This window comes from Pagrus pagrus (genome assembly GCF_965226575.1).
Source record: "Pagrus pagrus genome assembly, chromosome: 5".
NCBI classification, from domain to species: domain Eukaryota; kingdom Metazoa; phylum Chordata; class Actinopteri; order Spariformes; family Sparidae; genus Pagrus; species Pagrus pagrus.
In genome coordinates, this window is record NC_140189.1 from 16,339,751 (window position 1) to 16,360,579 (window position 20,829).

The window sequence follows — 20,829 nt, forward strand, 5'->3', positions numbered from 1 at the left end:
ATCCTGTTTAGCAGTTCAATGCTCTGCTTCCCTGTCGGTGCTAAGCACTGCAGGTAACACACTGACTAGGGAGCAATCGTTCATACAACCCCACATCAAAAGACCCAAATTATCACTTTAAGTAACAGCATCAATACAGCGCTATAAAAACATTTTCTTTAACGTATCATTATGAAGAAAATGTCGACTGCACAATGTAACGGCTATAGAATAATGACCATTGGTCTTTAGATTGGTTCCCTATAAACAATTTCGTCTGCCACCAGGCACGTAATCTCCTGGGGAAATGAAGGCTGATAGGCGACCACTGTTTCTATCAGCTTGCACGTTTCCAACAGAGACGAAAAACAGCAGATGATGAACTCGTGTTTGTCCCGTTTTGTCTGTAGTTGATACTCCGAAGTAAATGGTTGTTTTTGCATCAGTGCCGCCAACAATAATGCCACTTTGAACTGCTAGGCATAATATTATGCTACTTTATCAGATTGTTAATACTGACACAACAATGTGTAGACATCATTTTAATGTTGTAGCACTATGCAACTTTTGTTTCAGCCTACAAACAAACAGAGACAGAGCTTTGGATCAAGGAGTGGTAGTTTGCAAGGGCTTACATTGTTCTTCTTTAAAGTGGAATACATTTCTAGAACCGACCACTATATTTATCCACAGACATTGGCTTTGGTATTCTTTTTTTTTCTTCAATATCTTATTGCAGAAAAAGATGCAGGGGATTATGTATGAAAATTAAATTCTGTGAAGTGCATTGTTTCAGTGCACTGATGTCAATTTGGACATGATGGTTGTAAACCTGTAAATGATCCTGCCTCAATTACATACAGTATATCTTTGTCATAAGTGCTTGATGACCATCTATGAGGGATAATTGCAAAATATATGTTTATAAATATATATGTGAATATATACTTTGCATAAAAGAATATTGGCCATACAGTATATGAATATCAGAATTGTTTTACTCCTTTATATCGGTATTGGCATCGATATATCCGGTATCAGTTGAGGTCTACTAATTTCAAATGCTGTATATGCTGTTAGAAAGTTCAATCTATAACAGCAGATTTATTTGCTATAATCATGTGCTATTGATGCAATTAACCTGATTCTTTTTTTTTTTTTTTACTCCTTTTGGATAAAGTGTATTATTTTATCAAACAGGAAGTGCCAGTCTGTTTACCAAGAAGATAAGAATCAACTTTGACTTTTTTTGCCTTTAATGTCAGAGCCTAAGACATCAATCTTCTTCCCTCAAATGTCAAGCGTGAGTACTACAAACCCCTCAGCCCAAGTGTGTCATTGACACTGTAAATACTGACTGCAGCTTGAAATTAGGTTCAATTTCTTCAGCTATATTTGGCTGAGGTGTTTTGAATGCGGGCTGAGTAACAGACTGACATGTTGCCGCTGTGAGGCTTTCTCAACTTGAGGCGCTCAAGCAGGGGGTTCACTAAATGATCTATACCGTCTCCGCGTGTGTGTCTGTGTGTACGTGGGCGTGTGTGTTACATCCCGAGACTGTATCCCAGCGTGAGAAAATCAATGAGACCAGTGTAACATGGACCAGTCCATCAGCATTTGCACACATGCACACACACTCATCCCTCCCACAGACACATCGCCCTTTCAGCCACATACATGCGGGCAATATGCACACATTTTGTTACACACTGCTCAGCCTCACTCCACTCTCTCTGCACACAGTCTAGAATATTGATGTGCTCTTTAAGAGCCCTCCTCTCTGTCTGTGTCACATTCCATCCATCTACACACCATTTCCAACCACACCATCCGATAGAGTGAAAACAATTCAGCACTAACTCAATACAATCTTTGCATAGGCTCAGATGGCATTCCACGAACCCCACATTTCATCATCTCTGCATTATAATGAGGCATTATGCCGCTCCACTGTATGTCAGTTTGTATCATTTCATATCATTAATATATCCGACATTCAACGTAGACTGAAATATTACTCTCAAACTTCAATGTACTTCATTAAGGGTAGGGAATCCACTGACAGAAAATTTCTTCTTTGGGCACTTCTGCTTTCATCTGCACCAGAGGAATCGCTCTGTGTGTGTGTGTGTGTGTGTGTGTGTGTGTGTGTGTGTGTGTGTGTGGGCATGCCTGTATGTGCATGTCAGATATAGCTAAAGAAAAAAGGGAGGGGAAAAGATGTAGTGTTAGTGCGCGCACTTTCTAACATGCACATCAGCCCGAGGTTGATTATCATGGGGTGAGTGGCAATTAATGTAGCACTAATTAGAGAAGCTTTTATGTGTGGAGGACTAAGAAGGGCTCCTGGTGATCTCTGGAAACTGCAGGCGAGATAGCACGGAGAACATAAAACACAGCACGCACAGCTTGACAACACACTAGCCATACGCAGATGACACAACATGTCAATTAGTATCTCGCGCCTCGCTGCAAGCTGCTTCGTAAGGTAGATTAGAATTTCGCGGTGCCGGATCTTGATTTGGGGGTAGAGCCGACAAATCAAACGGAGAGCCTATCTTTATGGCATTGAAGTTGACATAAAAACAACAGCACACTAAAAATACACGAACAAGAACACAAAAAGATTACTACCTTCCAATCATCTCGCCGAGCTCGTTTCATCTCTCCCTACTGTGTCATCAGTTTATATCAAAACAAGCAGAAACTGATAACTATCCTCCAATCACTCTCCTCGGCTATCGTCATGCTCCCACGGTTATGTTGTTACTCGTGTTTGGAGCAGTGCATCAACAATACATTAATTTATTCCAAAATAAAGGAAGGAACGTTTTCCTGCTTGTTTTCTTTGTTTGTAGACAAAAACCATGGAAACTGCTAATAAGCTGTCTCATGAAAATTGCATTATAATGCCGGCAATTACTCAGCTTGCGCCACCATTATTTTGGATATCTCACACATCCTTCGCGTAGATTCATATCCATCAATCACTCTTCTCTCCTCCCATCACTCTCATTCTCCTCTCTCCCTGCCGTGTCATGTTTTTGTCATTTCCATTCCCCGCAGCCTCCTCTCACCATCGTTCGCTGTGTAATCTAGGGGATTGTGTGGTCTCTTGGTGTGAGAGGTGATGGGTACAGCAGGATGAGCGTGATAATCTGCCACACTGGATTACAGTCTAATCTCTAATCTCTCTGGCCCTCCTCTGCCCGGGGACCACCTCCACCGTGCCAATTTTATTAATCTGAGCCCCCTGCATCAACGGCTTAGCTTTGCCCATTTTGATTTCCCCAGCTTTCATCAAGCACATAAAGCAATACGAATTGAAACAATAGATTGTTGTGACGCAACACTCGGAAGTGAATTCCATGACCCCTGCGCGCTCTATCGGAGGATTTAGCTAGTGATGAGAGTGTTAATCCTCAGAATGTGAGGATTCATCAAGAATAGTTGCTTCAGGGATGTCTCAGGTTGCCCAAATTGCAGCGGGTTGCAGTTTGGCTCGCACATTCTCTGGATAAGTGCTGAACATGGGCTCCAACAGCATCCAATGTAATATCCATCAGAGTCAGAGTAAGCGTGAAGGTTGCTGTGTCCTGCCTGACTTCATGACCTGGAACACTCACAATTAATGTCCCATGTCATGGGGTTAAATTGGTGTTAGTAATTCCTCTGGCTAGTTGAGAGACGGCCGAGTGGAGAGAAGCTATTCCAGTCACGGACTGGCTAAGAGGGAACATGATTAACCAATTACCTTGCCTTTCTAATAAATGAGTAATCAGTTCAAGTCTGATCTCTGGACTGATGTCTGTCTATCGCATTGGCACATTCATTGTGCCGAGTGTGTTATGTATGCAAGCCGGAGTCCTAATGCAATAGAAGCTGATTGGAATTCATGCCAATGGATATATAGTCCGCCTCAACATGTTCCAATCATAATGTTTAAATGTTCGTATTTACATTTCAAGAGGATTTTCTGTTCTTACCAGCATTCTCATAATTCTGCCTCCATTACATTCTGTAGCCAAGAGTGTGTTGGCAGGATTTATATTTCATTAAATGTGCAGACGGAAAAACAGGAGTACAATGAGATGAATACTCTAAGAAGTTATAGAACGCAGAATAGCATATGATCTGTTATAACATATGTGTATTTGAGCTGACCTTTGCCACGCATGTGTGTCAGTGGAGACTTATATACAGAGGCTGTTTCATTAAGTCTATTTGTAGCCTGCATGAGCGGAGAAAGTCACGTTTGGTTTATCCGAACGCAGACCTGATCAAATGGATTTACAGTGAAGACAATCACAGAGCAGCACATATTATGTATGTCGTGTTAAGAGTCAAATATATCATCAAACAAAACCACTGTTATGATCGAAGAAGAAGAGAACTTTTAGCAGAATGTTGTCAGACTGGAGATAAACTCATTACTTCTAAAATCCATTGTTAGCTCAGTGCTTTGCTCGCAGACATCACGTCTTAGTGATGTGCGTTAGTAATGTAAACTTTGTTCGGATAACAAGTACTGAAAATTATATGTATTCCATGCAAAATACCATTTAACAGCTTGGCATATCAAAAAAGGACTAATGTACTTCACAGAGAGGAAATAAGTTAAATTATTTGGCTTTATACTAATTTCAGTGCATTAACAAACACATATGCTCGTGGAAATGGAATGGAGCACTGTGCAGATGCTGTAAAGAGCACTCCACTGATATAGCACTGCTGTAACACTGTCAGATGCAAAATGGAGAGTTTAAAGAAAAAGGATCAAAACCAATGTAGCAGAACCAGTGGGTGGAACTTAACTGGCAACTGCTCACACAGAAATTTGCGTGTGTAATGCTAGTTTTGGCTATTTGGTTTCACCAGCCAACAAGGGTGCCAAACAGCCGAGTCACACCAGTGGATATTTTTAAGGACACCTGGCCTTCAAAACCAGGTGTTTTTTTTTTAAAAGAGACCTGCAGACATTTCTAGCTGTTTTTGTGGTGACCAAAACGGGCTACTTCCTACGGGGAGTCCGACTATCTCCAACTGTGATCGTGGTGATTTAAGACAAACCATGATGTTTACCTAACCCTAACCAAGTGTCTTTTGTGCCTAAACCTAAACAGACTACAGGCAGAGCATTGTGACAAGAGAGAAATAGAAAATTCAACCAAAACAAACGTAAAGTTGCAACATAAATAAATGTTCAGTTTCACTTCATCTGTGGTTTTGCAGAAACATTCTTGGTTAACATTTATTCTAGCGATTGATATGAGCAGAGATGAGGAGGGAGCTGCAGAGGTCTGATAAGCTCATCTCTTTCTAACTCCTCATCCTCAGATTTTAGCACTTACAAACTTGTAGTCTTCAGACACAAATGATCCTGACTTGAGTGGCATCACTCGAGGCAATCAGAATCAGCACAAATTATTCTGGTGCCACAAAATACAGCTACACATATGCAGAAGTGCAACCCCACACATGTGTAACCTTCCCCTTTAGGACTAAAAACGGCATAAAAATAAATTGTCAAAGTGTGATGAATCTGACACTACAAAGTGAGTCATGTTCTCAATGCAGCAGCAAAAAAGAGGATCCTTCATGTAGGAACATTGAAATAGACAGACATTTGTGTCTGCCAGATTGACTGTAACAAGCCCAAAGCTTAGCCTGAAAACATACTCTGGAGGGATGCGTTTTTAAGATAACTTAGGTCAGAACAATAACTACATGAAATGAAACTGAGATTCCTGGTCTGAAAAGGAAAGCCAACATGGAAGTGCAAGTGCAAACCTGCATCTTTCTAATGACCAGCAGGGAGAAACTCTACTGGTTTCAAAATAAAAGTAAGCTTATGAGAAAATGACCCTACTTCTCACTTGATTTTTTTACCTCAGCAAGCAATTTCCTAATGAGTTTATATTGCCAATTGCTACATACGATACAGCATGATGTTCATTTTGTGAAGTAAATCCGATCTAGAGTAAATAAACAAAAAAGCAGGGTATGCTTTAGGGCATGGCTACCTTATGTAGTTGCTACGACAGCAACCGTCAATCAAGGAAGAGGCGTAGCAATGATACGATGGGTGACATCACTGTGGGTTTACTGTGCCTTCAAGTAACAGAATCTCCTGAAAATAAGCCCGTCTTAGTGAAATTAGCCTGGTTTAATAATTAATCTTGCTTTATGAAACACCCTGCTGGTTTCACCTTTTTTGCTTTTTAAATGTCACAGAACTACAAAATACAAGCAGCCAATCAGCGTTAAAGTAATTCGAAGTGAAATGCTTTAAGCCAGCGTTCATTCAATACATTTCATATTCAATAAATAACAAATTACCATACTACATTTGCTTCGCTGTTACTGACAGGCAAATCCTGTCATTAGCTGAGTGCAGAACATCTGTTATTATAGTGTGTGCTGCGTGTGTCAGCTCACCTCTGTCACCAGCATGTGTGTTTTCAGGGTTGAGTGTGTCCAGCAGGTGGATGGAGCTGGTAGGTCTGGTTTTGCTGCGGTCCTCCTGTTGATGGTCCGCCGAGCTCAGGCCGTTCTCATACAGCTGGCTCTCGCCGTGCCGCAGATGCCAGGTCAGACCTAACAGGTGGACGGCTACACACACACACGCGCGCGCGCACGCACACACACAGTCAAAGGGAGAGGGGAAGAAGAGAGAAAAGATCATTATTCAAGGCATGCAGAGGGGTGTGTCTGAGTCTTCTTTAATGCCCATCTTAGAGCTCTCACTCATTTTGTGTCCTTATTAGTGCCCGGCAAGGCAGTGGACAATTAGTAAATACACAAAGAACGCACATGCTCTAACACACACACACACACACGCACACGCACACACACACACACACACACACACACACACACACACACACACGCACACACATCAGTATATGCACGTACACATGCGTACAAGTACATAGAATGTGGCAGAGGTGGGCAATTAAGACAGATCTTCAGAGCCTGTGCCCAGGGCTGGTATTAAAGCGCTAACACAGTCTTTTATGCATGACTAATGATGCTTTGAAAGCTGCTGCCGATTCACAATCCATATGGGCCTTTTAAACAACAAAGGGTATGGGAGGATACTGGATTCCCCCTCCCACTCATAAAACTGTTTACTAGGACAACAATCCAGCATGCTGTTAAATAAAAACAACTAACACCTGCCCATTAAGGAAATTAATTAGCGTCTTGCAAGGCTGTCAATAAAGCGTTCAGTAAAAACATTCACCTTGCTCTGACCAATCATCAGGTTCCATTCATGTGAGATTGTACTCCAAGAACCGCTTTAGTTTTCCACTTTAAAAGAATCTAAAAAGGTAATGTCCCTTTGCTGATACGAAGAACAAAGCAAATGAAATAAATCATTGCAGGTTTTTTCTCCTCTGACACATTCGGAACATCAAACAAAAGCAAAGACTCAAATCACAAAGTTACTATGCGCTGGTGGCAGTCGGAGGACGGCTGCTGCATGCAGATCAAGGTAAGGAACTTCTAACGACTTCAAACATCTTCGCTGTCTGTCTTCTGTCTGCTGATTGCCGACACCCAGAAAAAGCACTTGACACGCGCCTGCAAACGCTCGCACAAAATGGCTGCTTAGAAAAACAAATCCACAATTATACAGCGTGACCAACACATGCACACAGGTAGGGCGCGCACTCACACAAGTGTGTTAATGCACCCGCTACTTTCATGTATGCTCGAATGCACACACCCACACGCACACACCTACGCGCTAGCCCACGCTTGATCCCCAGGTGATGAGGAATACCTAATTAAAACTCCAGATAGTTCAAAGCCATTTGCAGTCACTTTCTGTTGCAGAAGCACAGGGAAAAAAAAAGGAACTATTTTCTCTGAAAAATACAGCAAATCCGTGATGAGCTCTGAGAGTTGAAGCCAATTTGGTCCCATGCTCCACTTTGGCATCTATGGGGATCAGCAAATCACACATTCCAACATTTCAACTTGTGACTAGCCCTAGCCACTGTTGGTTTAGCTATCTACTCATGCACAATATGAGCTCTTCAAAGCAGAACACTGACGATTACTAGGGCCATGAGGGAGACGTCATGCATCATTTAGTTCAGACTAATTGAACTGTCAGCCTGTGACGAGACCAGACATGGACACGCACAGATTCTTCACATCAGTGTGGGTACGAGTCACTCATTTTAATTTTTTCCCCCTGTCTTCAACGCAGTTTCATTTTAAAAGATGCAATGTGGGGGATTTTCTCATTAACACATCAGTGTGAAATTAGTTGTGATGGCTCATTCTGATGCTGGGAAAAAATAAAAAAGTACGATAAACAGTAACCCAAATGATCTGCCTTGTACATTCAATTTCATGGGTTTAGTTGCCAGCAAAATCCCTTCTGCTTGTCTGGTACTGTAAGTACTCCATCTTTAGCAGACGGGTGGTTGAAAAACATACTGATGGTAGTCAGAATAACATTTTATTTAACAATGATACATTTAGAGACAATCCTGCAGAGATCTCTTTTGAGCTAGAGCCCATTATCAACTCTCTTCCATTGGAATTAGACATGAAATATAGTGTCGCACCTACAAATGTAAGTTTGTATGCATCATCACTGTTTGTACTGCATTATATTACGCAGTGGAGCGGAACAACCTATCATAGTTTCATAAATTAGTCTGTAAGAGTGCTCAGTGAGGGATGACAAGTTATTCCCGAACTGATACATTTAGCATTTCCACCATTCAGTCTCTCATACTTCATTCTCTCCTCACTTCCTCTCATCTGAATTGCTTTTCTTTCTCTCCTTGTTCCCACACCTCCGTTCGCCGAGTGTTACCCACTCCAGTAATGACTCTGCAGCGACAGTCCTCACCGGCTCTCCTATCTCCTCCTCTTCGCCACTCAGTCCATCCTCAAAAGACCCTCAGACCCTACTTCTCCTGGTCCTGCTCATCAGCCTCTCTCTCTCCGACTCTCTCGCTCTCTTGTTTCATGGCTGTTGACCTTTTGCTTGAACACTTAGCATCTAGAGTCAGAGAGCGCGGGCCCACACACACACACACACACACACACACACACACACACACACAACACATGGGCTCAAGCTAGGAGGGATAAGGACCTGGGAACATGATGAGGAGTGGACGGTGCTGGAGGGTGCAAGTTTGCACTCTTGTACTTTTGAGTACCTGGTGTCCTCACAGCATTATGAAGAGCAGTGATGACAGTAGCCTATTAAGACTTGTTCTTCACTTGACCAAGTTTATTCTGGGTATTTAATTAAGTACTCACGGGGCCACAGGCAAGAATAGGACTAGGGCTTAAATTTTGGTTTAAATTTGGGGATACAGTGAGAGAGGGAGTTGTTTTGGCCGCCTATTATGCAACCAAGTCCAATTCTTTTGCTGCAGGTGGGGCCCAAAGGCTTGAATCATGGGCATGAATCTCTGCTGATGGAATCAGTACAAAAGATGAGCTACTGCTAAGTGCGAAGGTTCATGCTTGACCTTGGAGAAATAGTTTGACAAAATGATTCCAACACAAGGTCCGCTGACTTGCAAAGAGGGTCAGATAAAGTTTGCTCAGTTGTCTTGGAGACATGTTGTTGTCATGGTCCTAGGTTTCAGTTCTGTCAAATTCCTGTTTTATGTTGACAGTTTGTCCTCCCTCTCTGACTTTGTCTGTTTTTCCGCTCTTTTTTCTCCTGTACACCTGTTTCATTTGTTCATTAGCTCTTGTGTATTTAAGTCTGTGTTTTTCCTTTACTCTTTGTTGGTTCATCTGTTTTCATGCTGCGTCTCCTGCGTTCCTGTGTCTGTTCCCAAGTCCTTGTGTGTTCCCTGTGTTCCTCATTTGTTCCCCATGGCTTTATGGTTTTTCCTCTGTTTTTGTAACACTGTTTAGATTTCTGGATTCTGCCTTTTTGTTGCCTGCCTTGTTGTTACTTGCATTTTGGATTTTTGAGTTTTGGACTTCAGCTGTTGTTATAAAAACTTGCTTTTTGTTGTTCAACCTGCCTGCCTCTGTGTCTGTGTTTGGGTCCTTTTTGATGAACTGTGACAGCTGCTGTCATAAGATTGTTGTCATATGTCATATGTGCTCTAAAAAAAGCAGGTAGATATTGAGTCTGTTTCATGACATAAAATTGCCCAGAAGCCAATTATTTCTTTGCTGGTATACTATCCCCCTGCAGGTTTGCCCTGTCAGGTTCTGATAACTTGTATAAGCATATGCAGCATATAAGTATAATACTTTACGCTTACATGCTGCTATAGGTAATGGATACATTGTTAGATAGTGCCTAAAAGCAACACTAAAAGTAAGAAAACAAATCACTGAAACACCTAGTTAGAATAGCTTAAAGCAACGCATTAGTAGTTGAAACAGTTACCTGAAAGTAATGGATAGGCCAAATGGTTAAATTGGCTTGTGGTAAAATAGAAATGTTAAGTTAAAATTAATGGATAAATATTTCGAATATTTGGCCAAAAGTAGGCTAGCTTACTGAATAAAATGGTTGAAATATGTTAAACGTTATAAATAAATGGTTGAAACTGAAATTGTTAGCTAAAAGTATTGAATAAATGTTTGAAACATTATCAAAAGTAATGGATCGAGTTGAAATAGATGGGCCTACCTAAGAATAACAGATAAATGGTTAAAACACCCACTTACTGGCCTCAACACTGACAGTTCAAGTGACTGTAGCCCAAATTAACACGCTGGAAACTTCCAATGGAGCTCCGTTGTACATTTTGACACCCTAACTGCAGAAACTGTGTTCATCATTTCTATTTTTATTCATCTTAATGTGTGCAGCATGAAAAGAAATGGCTAGATTGTCTAAATGTTGACAACAGGCCAGAAAATGTCACAGAAACAAAAAAAGCGCAAAGTAACTTCACTTAATGTGATAAATATTTGAACTTTCAAAGGAAAATGTTAAAATATGTATTTTTTTAAATGTTAAAACTTGATATTATGTAAATCCACTGACCTGCTGAAATCAAGAGTAAAAGCAGAAACACAGAAACACATTGTATAGCTAAAATTAAACAGACACAAAAGTCAGCAGATACAGTAGATGCCTCCTTTAAATGTTTATATCGTCAACTGAGAAAATAAATTATGCGTAATGGCATTTCATCAGTCGTGAACAGGAAAACAACATAATAAGATGGTACTTTCTATTTGAAAGAAGTAGTACCCAAAATAACCAGTTGTCCAAATATTCTGTGTTTCAACATTTTAAAGTCAAAAGGGAGGATGTGAAGAAGCTCACAGCACTGATTGCCAATCTGTCCATCAGAGGACAAAGAAAAAAGGAAAAAAACAAAATGGGGTGACACAAGCACAGGCAGGTTTTGTAGTGGAAACACACCTGGGATATTTAAAAAAAAATCATTGTTAATTCATTGTTAAAAATCAAGAGATTGAAAAAACCTTTCTCGTACATGCATTAAGACCACATTCCTGTCCAAGAGGAGAAAAGGACACAAAGAGGACAGAACCAAAGAGAAGACGAGGTGAAGACGGAAACACAGGTAGATGGAGGTGTGCTCTCTATTTGTCACTGAGCAACCTGTTACTGTTTCCACTCAGCTAATGTGTAGAAGAAATTATGGTCACACAGGTCGCTGTCCAACAACAGGAGAGCAGACAGACTCATGAGAAGTGCCAACTCAATCTCAGCAAGGACGGAAAGGAACCCTGTTTATAGCAACAGCAGCTCTGTAGTCCAGGAGCTCATTAAGCTATGTCTAATACAAAATTCATTAAATGTAAAATGTTGTAGTGCTGTTGTGTTCTCCTAAATTGTGTCTAGTTTAAACATTTATACTTTCAAATGCCTCTACATGCACCTACTTTGATTTAAAGATACGTCTCACCCGCCCACACAGAAGTAAGAGGGGCTCTCCTTGTTCGAAACAACAGGCTCCTTTCTGCTCTCTAAATATCCTCGATAGCATCGTCCTCACCGCTTCAGTATGGTGTCAGGAAACGTATTAGCTTTGATGCGTTCAGGAAAAATTTTGATTAGCATTTATACACCATTTCATATATGTCATTTAGTCCACGTTCATTGGAGAGAATAAGAGCATCAACATGACAGATTCTCAATTGTTGGTAGTTATTTGAGTATAATTCTGTGTAAGGCAAGTGAATGTGCATCGAATTACAGAGGCAAGTGCAGAAAATATCAATTAAAACCACAATAAAACTAGAAATATAGAGGACTTAGTGGCCTAATGGTTGCAATTCATACAATGCAGCTGCTACCTCCCTGGTTTAGCAATCTTAGTTGCATCTCACTGGCACAGAAAAAGTTTCCTCTTGGGTGCCTCTATGACGCAAGAGGATGTGATAAGGTTCCTTCTAGGATCCTTCCAGAGGAGAAAATGTGATGCCGTGCCTGCACTACATGCTAGAATGGAGAAGTGCTGCCATAAATGCTTCACAACCTTCTGCACACCGATGGCCCACCACATTTTTTTCATCTACTGTGAAAAACCTACTGTTTCATTTCATGCCCCTCTTTTTCCATTTCCGAGTGCTTCATGTTTCCTGCCTGGGTCCCTACTGTCACAATTAAATACATTCCAAATGTCAAAAGCTATATTTTTTCCAAATATGAAATAATGATAAAACCATGATTGAATGACCTTTGTAACTTTTTAATTTCTCAAATGAATGATCGGTGTCAAATATTCCACCAAGGTTTCTTTCTGAAGGTTCGACAGTTCTAGACAGGGAGACAAAATGTTTTTGTAAAAATGGGACAGACTTCAGAGGACCAAAGATTATTATTTTTTGATTTGTTTTCATTCAGCTGGAGAAATTTTGGGACATCCAGCACTTTTTTCTGACAAACAATCTGAACGATAATAACTGATGAAAATTGCCTTCTTCACTTGTTTTTGATGGGACATAAATGTGTATGCCTTCTGCATAAAAATGGTACTGAATTTTGTTTTTATGCATGATGATTGTGGAAGCACGTTTTGGCATAACAACAGTGAGACAAGGATTGAACCTTGGGGAACACACCAGGTCAGATGACCATTATTATTGAAAAGTTGTATACACTGATCACTGTTTCAAATGCTGAGATGAGATTGAGAAGAATTAAATTCAAACAATGTCCAGCCTTAGCTTTAAGTAAAAGAGACAAGGCCCCAAAATCCTGAAAAATGCCACCTTAGGGGAGTTACCATATCTGTTTAAAATTTTACACACTGGAATCCTCTGTCCATCTGGGGCCCCTGACAGTGCAGCATTTGCTCACTCTGCTCAGTTTGTAATCTAGCTTTTCTCCTAAATAGCATTTCAGAAGGAAACAACCAAGTTTACGATTTAAGATTTAAGACTGCTGTGTGCACTGCTGTAGGTGAGCACAGGCTGGACACACTGGACACACTGGATACGTGTGCAGCGCTGCTGCCTTGCGTTACCCGCCTTTCATATTGGCGTCCATGTTAACAGGTAAGACCGGCCGCACTGGTTGCATGAGTCGCACTTCTCACGTGTACAACAGGCGTGGCTGCTGCGTCGCATCATCTAGAGATACACACACACAAAGATTGACCTGAAAATGACTTGTAGACAGTCATATGGAAATCCTACCAGCAGTTTTAATGTCTATATGTGTAGAAAATGTCACAGACATGAAGAGAATACTCAAAAGGTTTCCTGTGCATCTTTCTTTCACTTTCACTTTCTCTCCCTCCCTCCCTCTTTTTCCCCCTCAGGCTTTCTCGCTTATTCAAAGGTGATAAAGGAAAATCACATCATCATATTCATTGATAATTATCAAAGGCAAACTCCATGTACACAGATCGGGCAGACAGGAGCTGGGCTGCAGCAGCAACGCAGCCTATGTCAACGCAAACATGGGAGTGAGCAGCAGCAGCTCAGCAACGCAGCCGCCACGCAGTGCACAGGCATCCAGTGTGTCAAGCCTGTAAAAGGCTTACACACAGTATGTACTGCCTACCACTACCTCTGCCTGACAGCTGTGTTGTTGAACTACTTCAGCTCGCATGTGTGTGTGGGGTCCACACAGCTTTGCTACTGCAGTGTTGCTACTGCCAGCCCTACTGTATGTTTACCAGCTGCGACAGCAGGGCTGGTATTGTTTTCACCTGGTGAGAGAGAAAGTGTGTGTGTTGGTGTGTGGGTGTCACCATGGCAAAATGTGGTCCTGAAGACACTGGAACCACCACAGAGGTGAATTTCTGGGTTTTTTCCAGATTTTTTCAAGGTGATACCAACTCAACTTTGCAGATACAGTCACACAATGCTACAGGTGGGTAGTTAAGGTTTGAAGATGGCTGTGGTCAGAGCCATCTCACTCACATAATAAGGTAGTGATGACTAATGAGCACTCATGGCTCAGAACGTCAACATGCATGTTCTTTGATTGTCTTTGATAATGGCTATCAGTAATAATGATGACATGATTTTCATTTCACCAGATTACCAGACAAAGACTTCACCTGATGCACCTGAATATTTTTGCATGTCTGGTACAAATCCTACAGATACAGAAATTGAAACTGTAATGAAAGGTGTAATGATGTTGGTATGATGATAATATGACTTAAACAGTTAATGTCTACTGTCTATTTTTGCTAAAAACCAAAGCAGCACACGGAAAAAGTCGAGATGATGCTGCTCTAACCGCACGGATGCCAAAATGAAAAGCACACACCCTGCTCAGGTAGGTAGTGCGTCCCGGGCTTTACGCTTCATAAAAACCTGCACGTTCAGCTGTTTAGAGAAATGGTTTGACATTAGGAAATTATGTCTTATTCATGCATTATGTATAAAGTATTTTCCTTTGTTGCAAGGACAATTGTTGTTGCAACAATACTGCGTGCAAGTTTGTATAGTAATTATAAAGCCACCGCCAGCAGCCGGTTAGCTTAGCTTAGCAAAAAGGCTGGAAACGGGGAATGGCCGCAGCCTGGCTCTGTTTAAAGGTCACACAATCTGCCTGCCAGCGACTCAAACATGATGTGAGATTGGTATCAATCTTCTCATCCTACTCTTGTTGAGAAACGAAATATTCATATTTCCCCAAAAGTCAAATTTCTTTAAATAAATGCACCACCACATATTGGGTTGAAATTCCCCAGAGCAGCAACATTGTGAACTTCAATGACTAGCTTCTTTTCCCCTATAGCAATGGCAGCTGAGGATCGTGGTTAATGTATTGCATTTAAAACGATCTGCTCTACCCCAAAATGATGGAAAAAGCTCTCTTTGATTTGAGGTTTAAATAACTGATAACTACAGAAGAGAAAAGGATTAGGGCCATGGAAAAAAACTTTTTTTCTCTTCCTAAGTTTAAAGTCAGAATTTTCCATCCTAAATACGTATTGGTAAGCTAACGGTATAGATACAGACAGGATACTGAAATAGATAAATCATTATTGGTCCAAAGATGAAATCAAACTGGGGACTTTTCAGTTACATATAGTGTGTCTTAACCACTCGTCCACTGGTGTGCTCTGTGTCTCTATATCAGCCAACATTAAAACATCATTAAAAGAACATTTCAAATGGGAATGCACAGAAGTAAAAAAAATAAATAAAAAAGGTATCAGGTACCTCAGGTATCAGCAGTTCTCTTCACTCCTTAACTGTATTGCTTATAGGATTTGACAAATTTTTGATCCTTTGTGTGGACACAAAATACACACACACGCCCTCACACAGACACACACTTAGACACAGCATGCAGTCAGTTATGTGAGCAGCATGTGCTCAGCGTGATCCTTCACTCTCACTCTCTTTTTCCCCTGTCTGTCTATCCATCTCGCTCTCAGTGTCCATCTCTTTCCTTCTTTCTCTCTCTAGTACTCCTGCAAAAACTCACATAACCGTCACCCGTTAGAGAGAGACTCTGAGTGAGTCCAGTCATTATAACGGGAGAGGCAGCGGCGGCAGCAGCACAGTGGCGGCAGCGAGCAGCAGTGCAGCGAGCTAACAGGCCGAGGCCCTCGCACACATGAATCATTGATCAGTGTGACAGTGAGATGACTGCCAGAGGTAATAGGACGGCACTGCTGTGAGAGGGTTCTGTGCTGTACCCTCGCTGTCGGCTACCCCGCCGAGATGTGCGAAGATGTGGCAGGCTGGAGGGAACAGTGCGAACAGACTGAGACAGTTCAGTAGTAAGAGAAAGAGGTGTTTGATGTGGCTTTTTCAGGTGTACTTAAGCTACCACAGAGAGAAATAAAGAGAACAGAACAATCCAAGCTGGTGGAAACTTGTGGCTAAAGTTAGCGAGGCGGCTGCGACAAAAAAAAGAAAACGCTCCATTTATAGCTGGAAATGCAAAGACGCACGGGCGGCATATCTTAACTGTGATTGGAGTAAATGGCGACCCTGAGCCACTAAATTCTCTCCACCATTCTCTCCGGATAGGCAGGTTTTAAAAGGCAGACTATTGGAGCTGGAAGAAGCAGAGATAATGCGAGCTTGCAGTTGCTGCTATTGTTGTTGTCAGGCATGTGTGTGTCTCGAGATTAGATAGAAATGATTGTGGGCTCCAGTGATGATTAGATTTCACACTTGTGGTGGGAGAAAGAGTAGGAGATAGAGAAAGAAAATTGTGTGTGTGTGTGTGTGTGTGTGTGTGTGTGTGTGTGTGTGTGTGTGTGTGCGTGCGCGCATTCCTGTTTTAATGCCTGTGTTACACTACATGCGGCTATCTGCTGTTTGTAACAGTGCTGGGCTGGGCTGCGGGACACAATGGGCGAGATTGACTGTGAATATACTGTCTTATCGATACCCATTACAGCCAAGGTAGCGCTGCAGTCAGTTAAAAATGATTTATCAATACTCTCACACAAGCGGAAACACACCCAGGCCTTATTGCCAAGCTCTTTGCGCTCATACACATAGCTAACCGCCAACCATATTCCATCTGACAACCAAAGACTACAGCTGGCTTTGCCCTGCAGCAAACACTTTCAAGAGCATCAGTCATTCGATTTAGTGTGTAGTTTAGCATGTACAGTAAAAGCAATTTCTCATCCGAGTTCTGCATGGCTGTGTCAGCCTCTAGCTAAGCCACAACTTCTGAGGGATGGGAGAAAGAAAGGCAGGGAGAGAAAGAAGGGGAGGAGGGAGATAAAAGACACAGGCAGAGGGGGAGAGAGGCGTCAGAAAGACGGAAAGAGACAAATGGGGAAAACAAGTGTGAAGGAGAGTGAAGGAGAGGGACTTCAGAGCCATCTGTGTCTAAGTCAACGTTAGAGTAGAGACTGAGAGCCTGGGGGTCCGCCTGCCCTCCCGCCTGTCGGCCCCTCGCTCCACTCTGACAGACAAGAGGTGCTAAAGTGTTTTTCTTACTCCCCTCCACCACCCGCTTGAAAGCTACTAATACCACTGTCATGACCGTTTAAGTGTGTATGTTTGCGTGTGTGAGTGGTTGTCTGCTGACATTTGCTTGTGCGCATGAGTGTGTGTGAGTAAGAGCAGAATGTCTTCACTGGTATGAACCTCAGCAGTCATCATCAGTGTGACCTTGCTAATCTGGAATGGGAAGTCCTGTTTGGATGAAAGGGATAAAATGATGGGAAGAGGGATAAAGGAAGAGCGGAGGTGGGAGACACACTTCTCACATCTCCAAATGGTGAGATTTGCCGTATATCCTGGTGTTTATTTACCAGTAAAACTCGCTGTCACTGTCATCTAGTTAGTCACGGTAGCGACAGTACACCAAGTCCAACAGATCACAGCTCTCCGCTTCACGCATTTCTCTGTTGTTCTTTCATTTCTAATCACGCCCCCTCTCCCTTTCTGTCAGAGTCCCCCATTCTCCCTGTCTGTCTCCCACTCGCTGTCTTACTGATGTGGTCTTTTCTGAAAGCTGAGTCATGTTGCAACAGACAGAATAGTGTTAAATGAGGAGGGGATCGGCGCCATGTTACATTCCCCTCTGGCAGCCACCATCAACCACTACTGAGAGCTGAAACACTGCAGACAAACAGCGACACAAACCTGCCGCTCGCAGTCGCACACAGCTCAGTCCCTGTGTGTTTGTGCGTGGGTGTGTGACTGCATTTGTCTGCGTGAGTGTCACAGAGAAGATGACGAAGAGGGAAAAAAAAAGAGGGTGTGAGTTGCCGTGCACGCGCGCGTGTGTGCATGTACTTGCTCGGTGAACTATTGGAGCTATTGAGGCGGCTTCATTGCAGCCTCTCTGACCTTCTGGAGACATTTTACCAAAGGGCTCTCTCGCCATTCAGAGCCTTCTGACCAGAGTGTGTCTAGCCATTTAAAGCAATTTTACCAAAGGCTTCTGGAGCTGTTAGGGCAGTTTTAGCAAAGGCCAGCGGGTTTCTTAGAGTCTGCATCAGACGACCAAAATAGAGGACCGAAAACAAAGAGAAACTGGACCAATCAATACAGACCCCAATGAGGCATGAAGCAGCTGGCTGAAAGAAGCTGTGGGTGAGGAGCACACGCACACACACAGACGGGCACACTCACAGCGCCACATACAGTACATGCACACGCCTGCGCGCACATATATTCGAGCTCAGCTGCACGTGTATGTTAGGCTCATTGTTGTTGTTTTTCCCCAAGTTTGACTGTAAAAAAAGCAAAAAAAAGAAGAAACGCACCAGAGTGATTTAATTTTAATAGATAAAATACATAAATAAAACTAAAACTGAACTAATGGCTCAAATGTAAAATATGTGGGTTTTTTTTACTGGCAATTTGCTTTGCTTTAAATTATTAACAGAATGCTAATAAGTAAAAGCTTTGACGTTATGTCAAAGACAGTGATGTATCATGTTAGAGAGATATCTACTGAGCATGCTAACCATCTAGCCACAGCCTGTCCTTTTCATAATACCACTCCCAGCTCCCAGTCCGTACCACTACCTGCATGGCTAACTGAGCTAACTAGCTAACAGTAGCTACAGTTAGCAGCAGTCAGCGCTTACTTTGATGATATTACATGGTGATATACATATTGTAGCTTTAGATTCTGGTGTAACAGTGAAATAAACCCATTAACCGGATTTTCTTTCTTTTCTTTTAATCTAGAAACTGAAAATGAGCCCCAAGTGTGTACAGTATATATACACATACACTCCAATATAGGCACAAATGCAAGCAAACATAGTGACTGAAAGATAAAAGCCCTCTCGGTGTGAGCTATAATTATGGAGCAGATTACAAACATCTGTTGAGACAAAGACAATAAAGCCAATAGCACTGCAGAATTGCTGTATACTGTGATTGAGTCACTGTGTGTGACAGCTTTTTTGTGTCCGACTAAACTCTGCTGAGCCAGTACACTCCTAATAGAAAGGCTTCTTGTTTCCAGGCCCTACTGGAAACAAGCTGTAGCAGGCCAATCTTACCCACTCAGCATTGCTGAGCAGATAATTGGTTGCCAGTTGCCCTCCTTGACAGAGCTGCACAATGAAGAGGATCACCGCTGCCCCGGACAAACAGGCGACCACCTGTTCAAAAACTTTCCTCTGGGAGAAGGTAACATTTCATTAGGGCCAGGTCGACTGAACACCTCAACAGCTTCATCCCGACAGCCGTCACCGGACTCAGCTGACCCCTCTGACTTTACCTCTGTACACAATCTCTGGCCTCCTGCCCGACACCTGCTATCAGAACAGACTGCCCTCCCCACTTTGCAGACTTTTCATTCCAGTTAGGTTATTACTACAATACAAAGTTGATACAAGCTAATGAATGCGCTGCATTTAATGTAGACCATCGTATGAGTCTTTTGTGATTTTTTTTTTTTTTTACAAATTGGAATTCCTCACATTGTCTGGACTCATGCGCTACACTGCCCACATCCAGCTTCAGGAACTTTTATTACTAAGTGTTCAAAACTTTGTGAAACATTTTTATCCTCCTCAGTACAACCACATGAAAGTACAGGATGTGTGCGACGGCCTTCAGATTGCGCTGTCTGATTGCATATGAGACATATTTCAGAGTGAATAAAAGTAGCAGATCTTCAGCAGAGTGAATAAGCCTATTTGAGCTTTTCCAGTTTAGACTCAGACTAACCTTTTGATTCTTTGTCCTTTTCATTGGTTCATTGAAATATTCGGCGAGGGAGTTGTACACGTTATCTTTCTGTTGGGACATTCCCTTAATTACTTTGCACGTTAAGACTGAATCTCCAACTTATGATGCGCTTTATAAAATACGAAACACTAATGCACTATTTCAGATATACTGGTAACTGTTACCTCAATGGGAATAAGGAGCACTGGTGCAGACGATAGATAGAGCCGAGTAGGCTATCTTTCCTGACAGTATGGGTGAGAAATATAATAATATGTTCTGCGAGACAATACACATTTGTCTACGGTCTGCAGGATTAAACCAGACCAGTTATATTGTGGAAGCTATTCCGTATAACAATACTGTGGAAAATACTGCAAGTCAATGAGCAATGAGCATCACTGCTTTATGGTAATGCTTTGATTTTTCATGTGTTTAAAGATCATGCTGCTAACATTTTCATGTAGACAATCATTAAAAAAAATAATGCAGAATAAAAGCAAAGTAGCTTTAGCAAAGTTAGGTAGCGCAACAAACTGACAGCAACTTGTGAGGTGAGGTCAACCGCACTGTTGTGACATGAATGCTATGGTAACAGCTTAACACCTTTAATTTGCTACATTACCCATAAATTGGATATTTTTATCAATAAAAAAAAGGCCCAGTTTTTCCAGAAAGAGTAGACAAGCACACACACACACACACACACTATACTGTCACATAAGCTTACATCAACTGCAATAGACCTCTCCTACTGAGACCACAGTTCCCTCCTGCACCGCAAGT

General features: G+C 42.0%; 1 protein-coding gene across 2 annotated transcripts in view; it reads right to left on the reverse strand.

The window, feature by feature from the left end:
* Positions 1–20,829, reverse strand: part of tenm1 (teneurin transmembrane protein 1) — a 192,607-nt gene that overhangs the window by 97,972 nt on the left and 73,806 nt on the right. For both annotated transcript variants that reach the window (XM_084353147.1, XM_084353148.1), the window contains one exon: positions 6,418–6,591. In XM_084353147.1, coding sequence (XP_084209273.1) covers positions 6,418–6,591 — 174 coding nt within the window. The remainder of the gene's footprint in view (positions 1–6,417; positions 6,592–20,829) is intronic.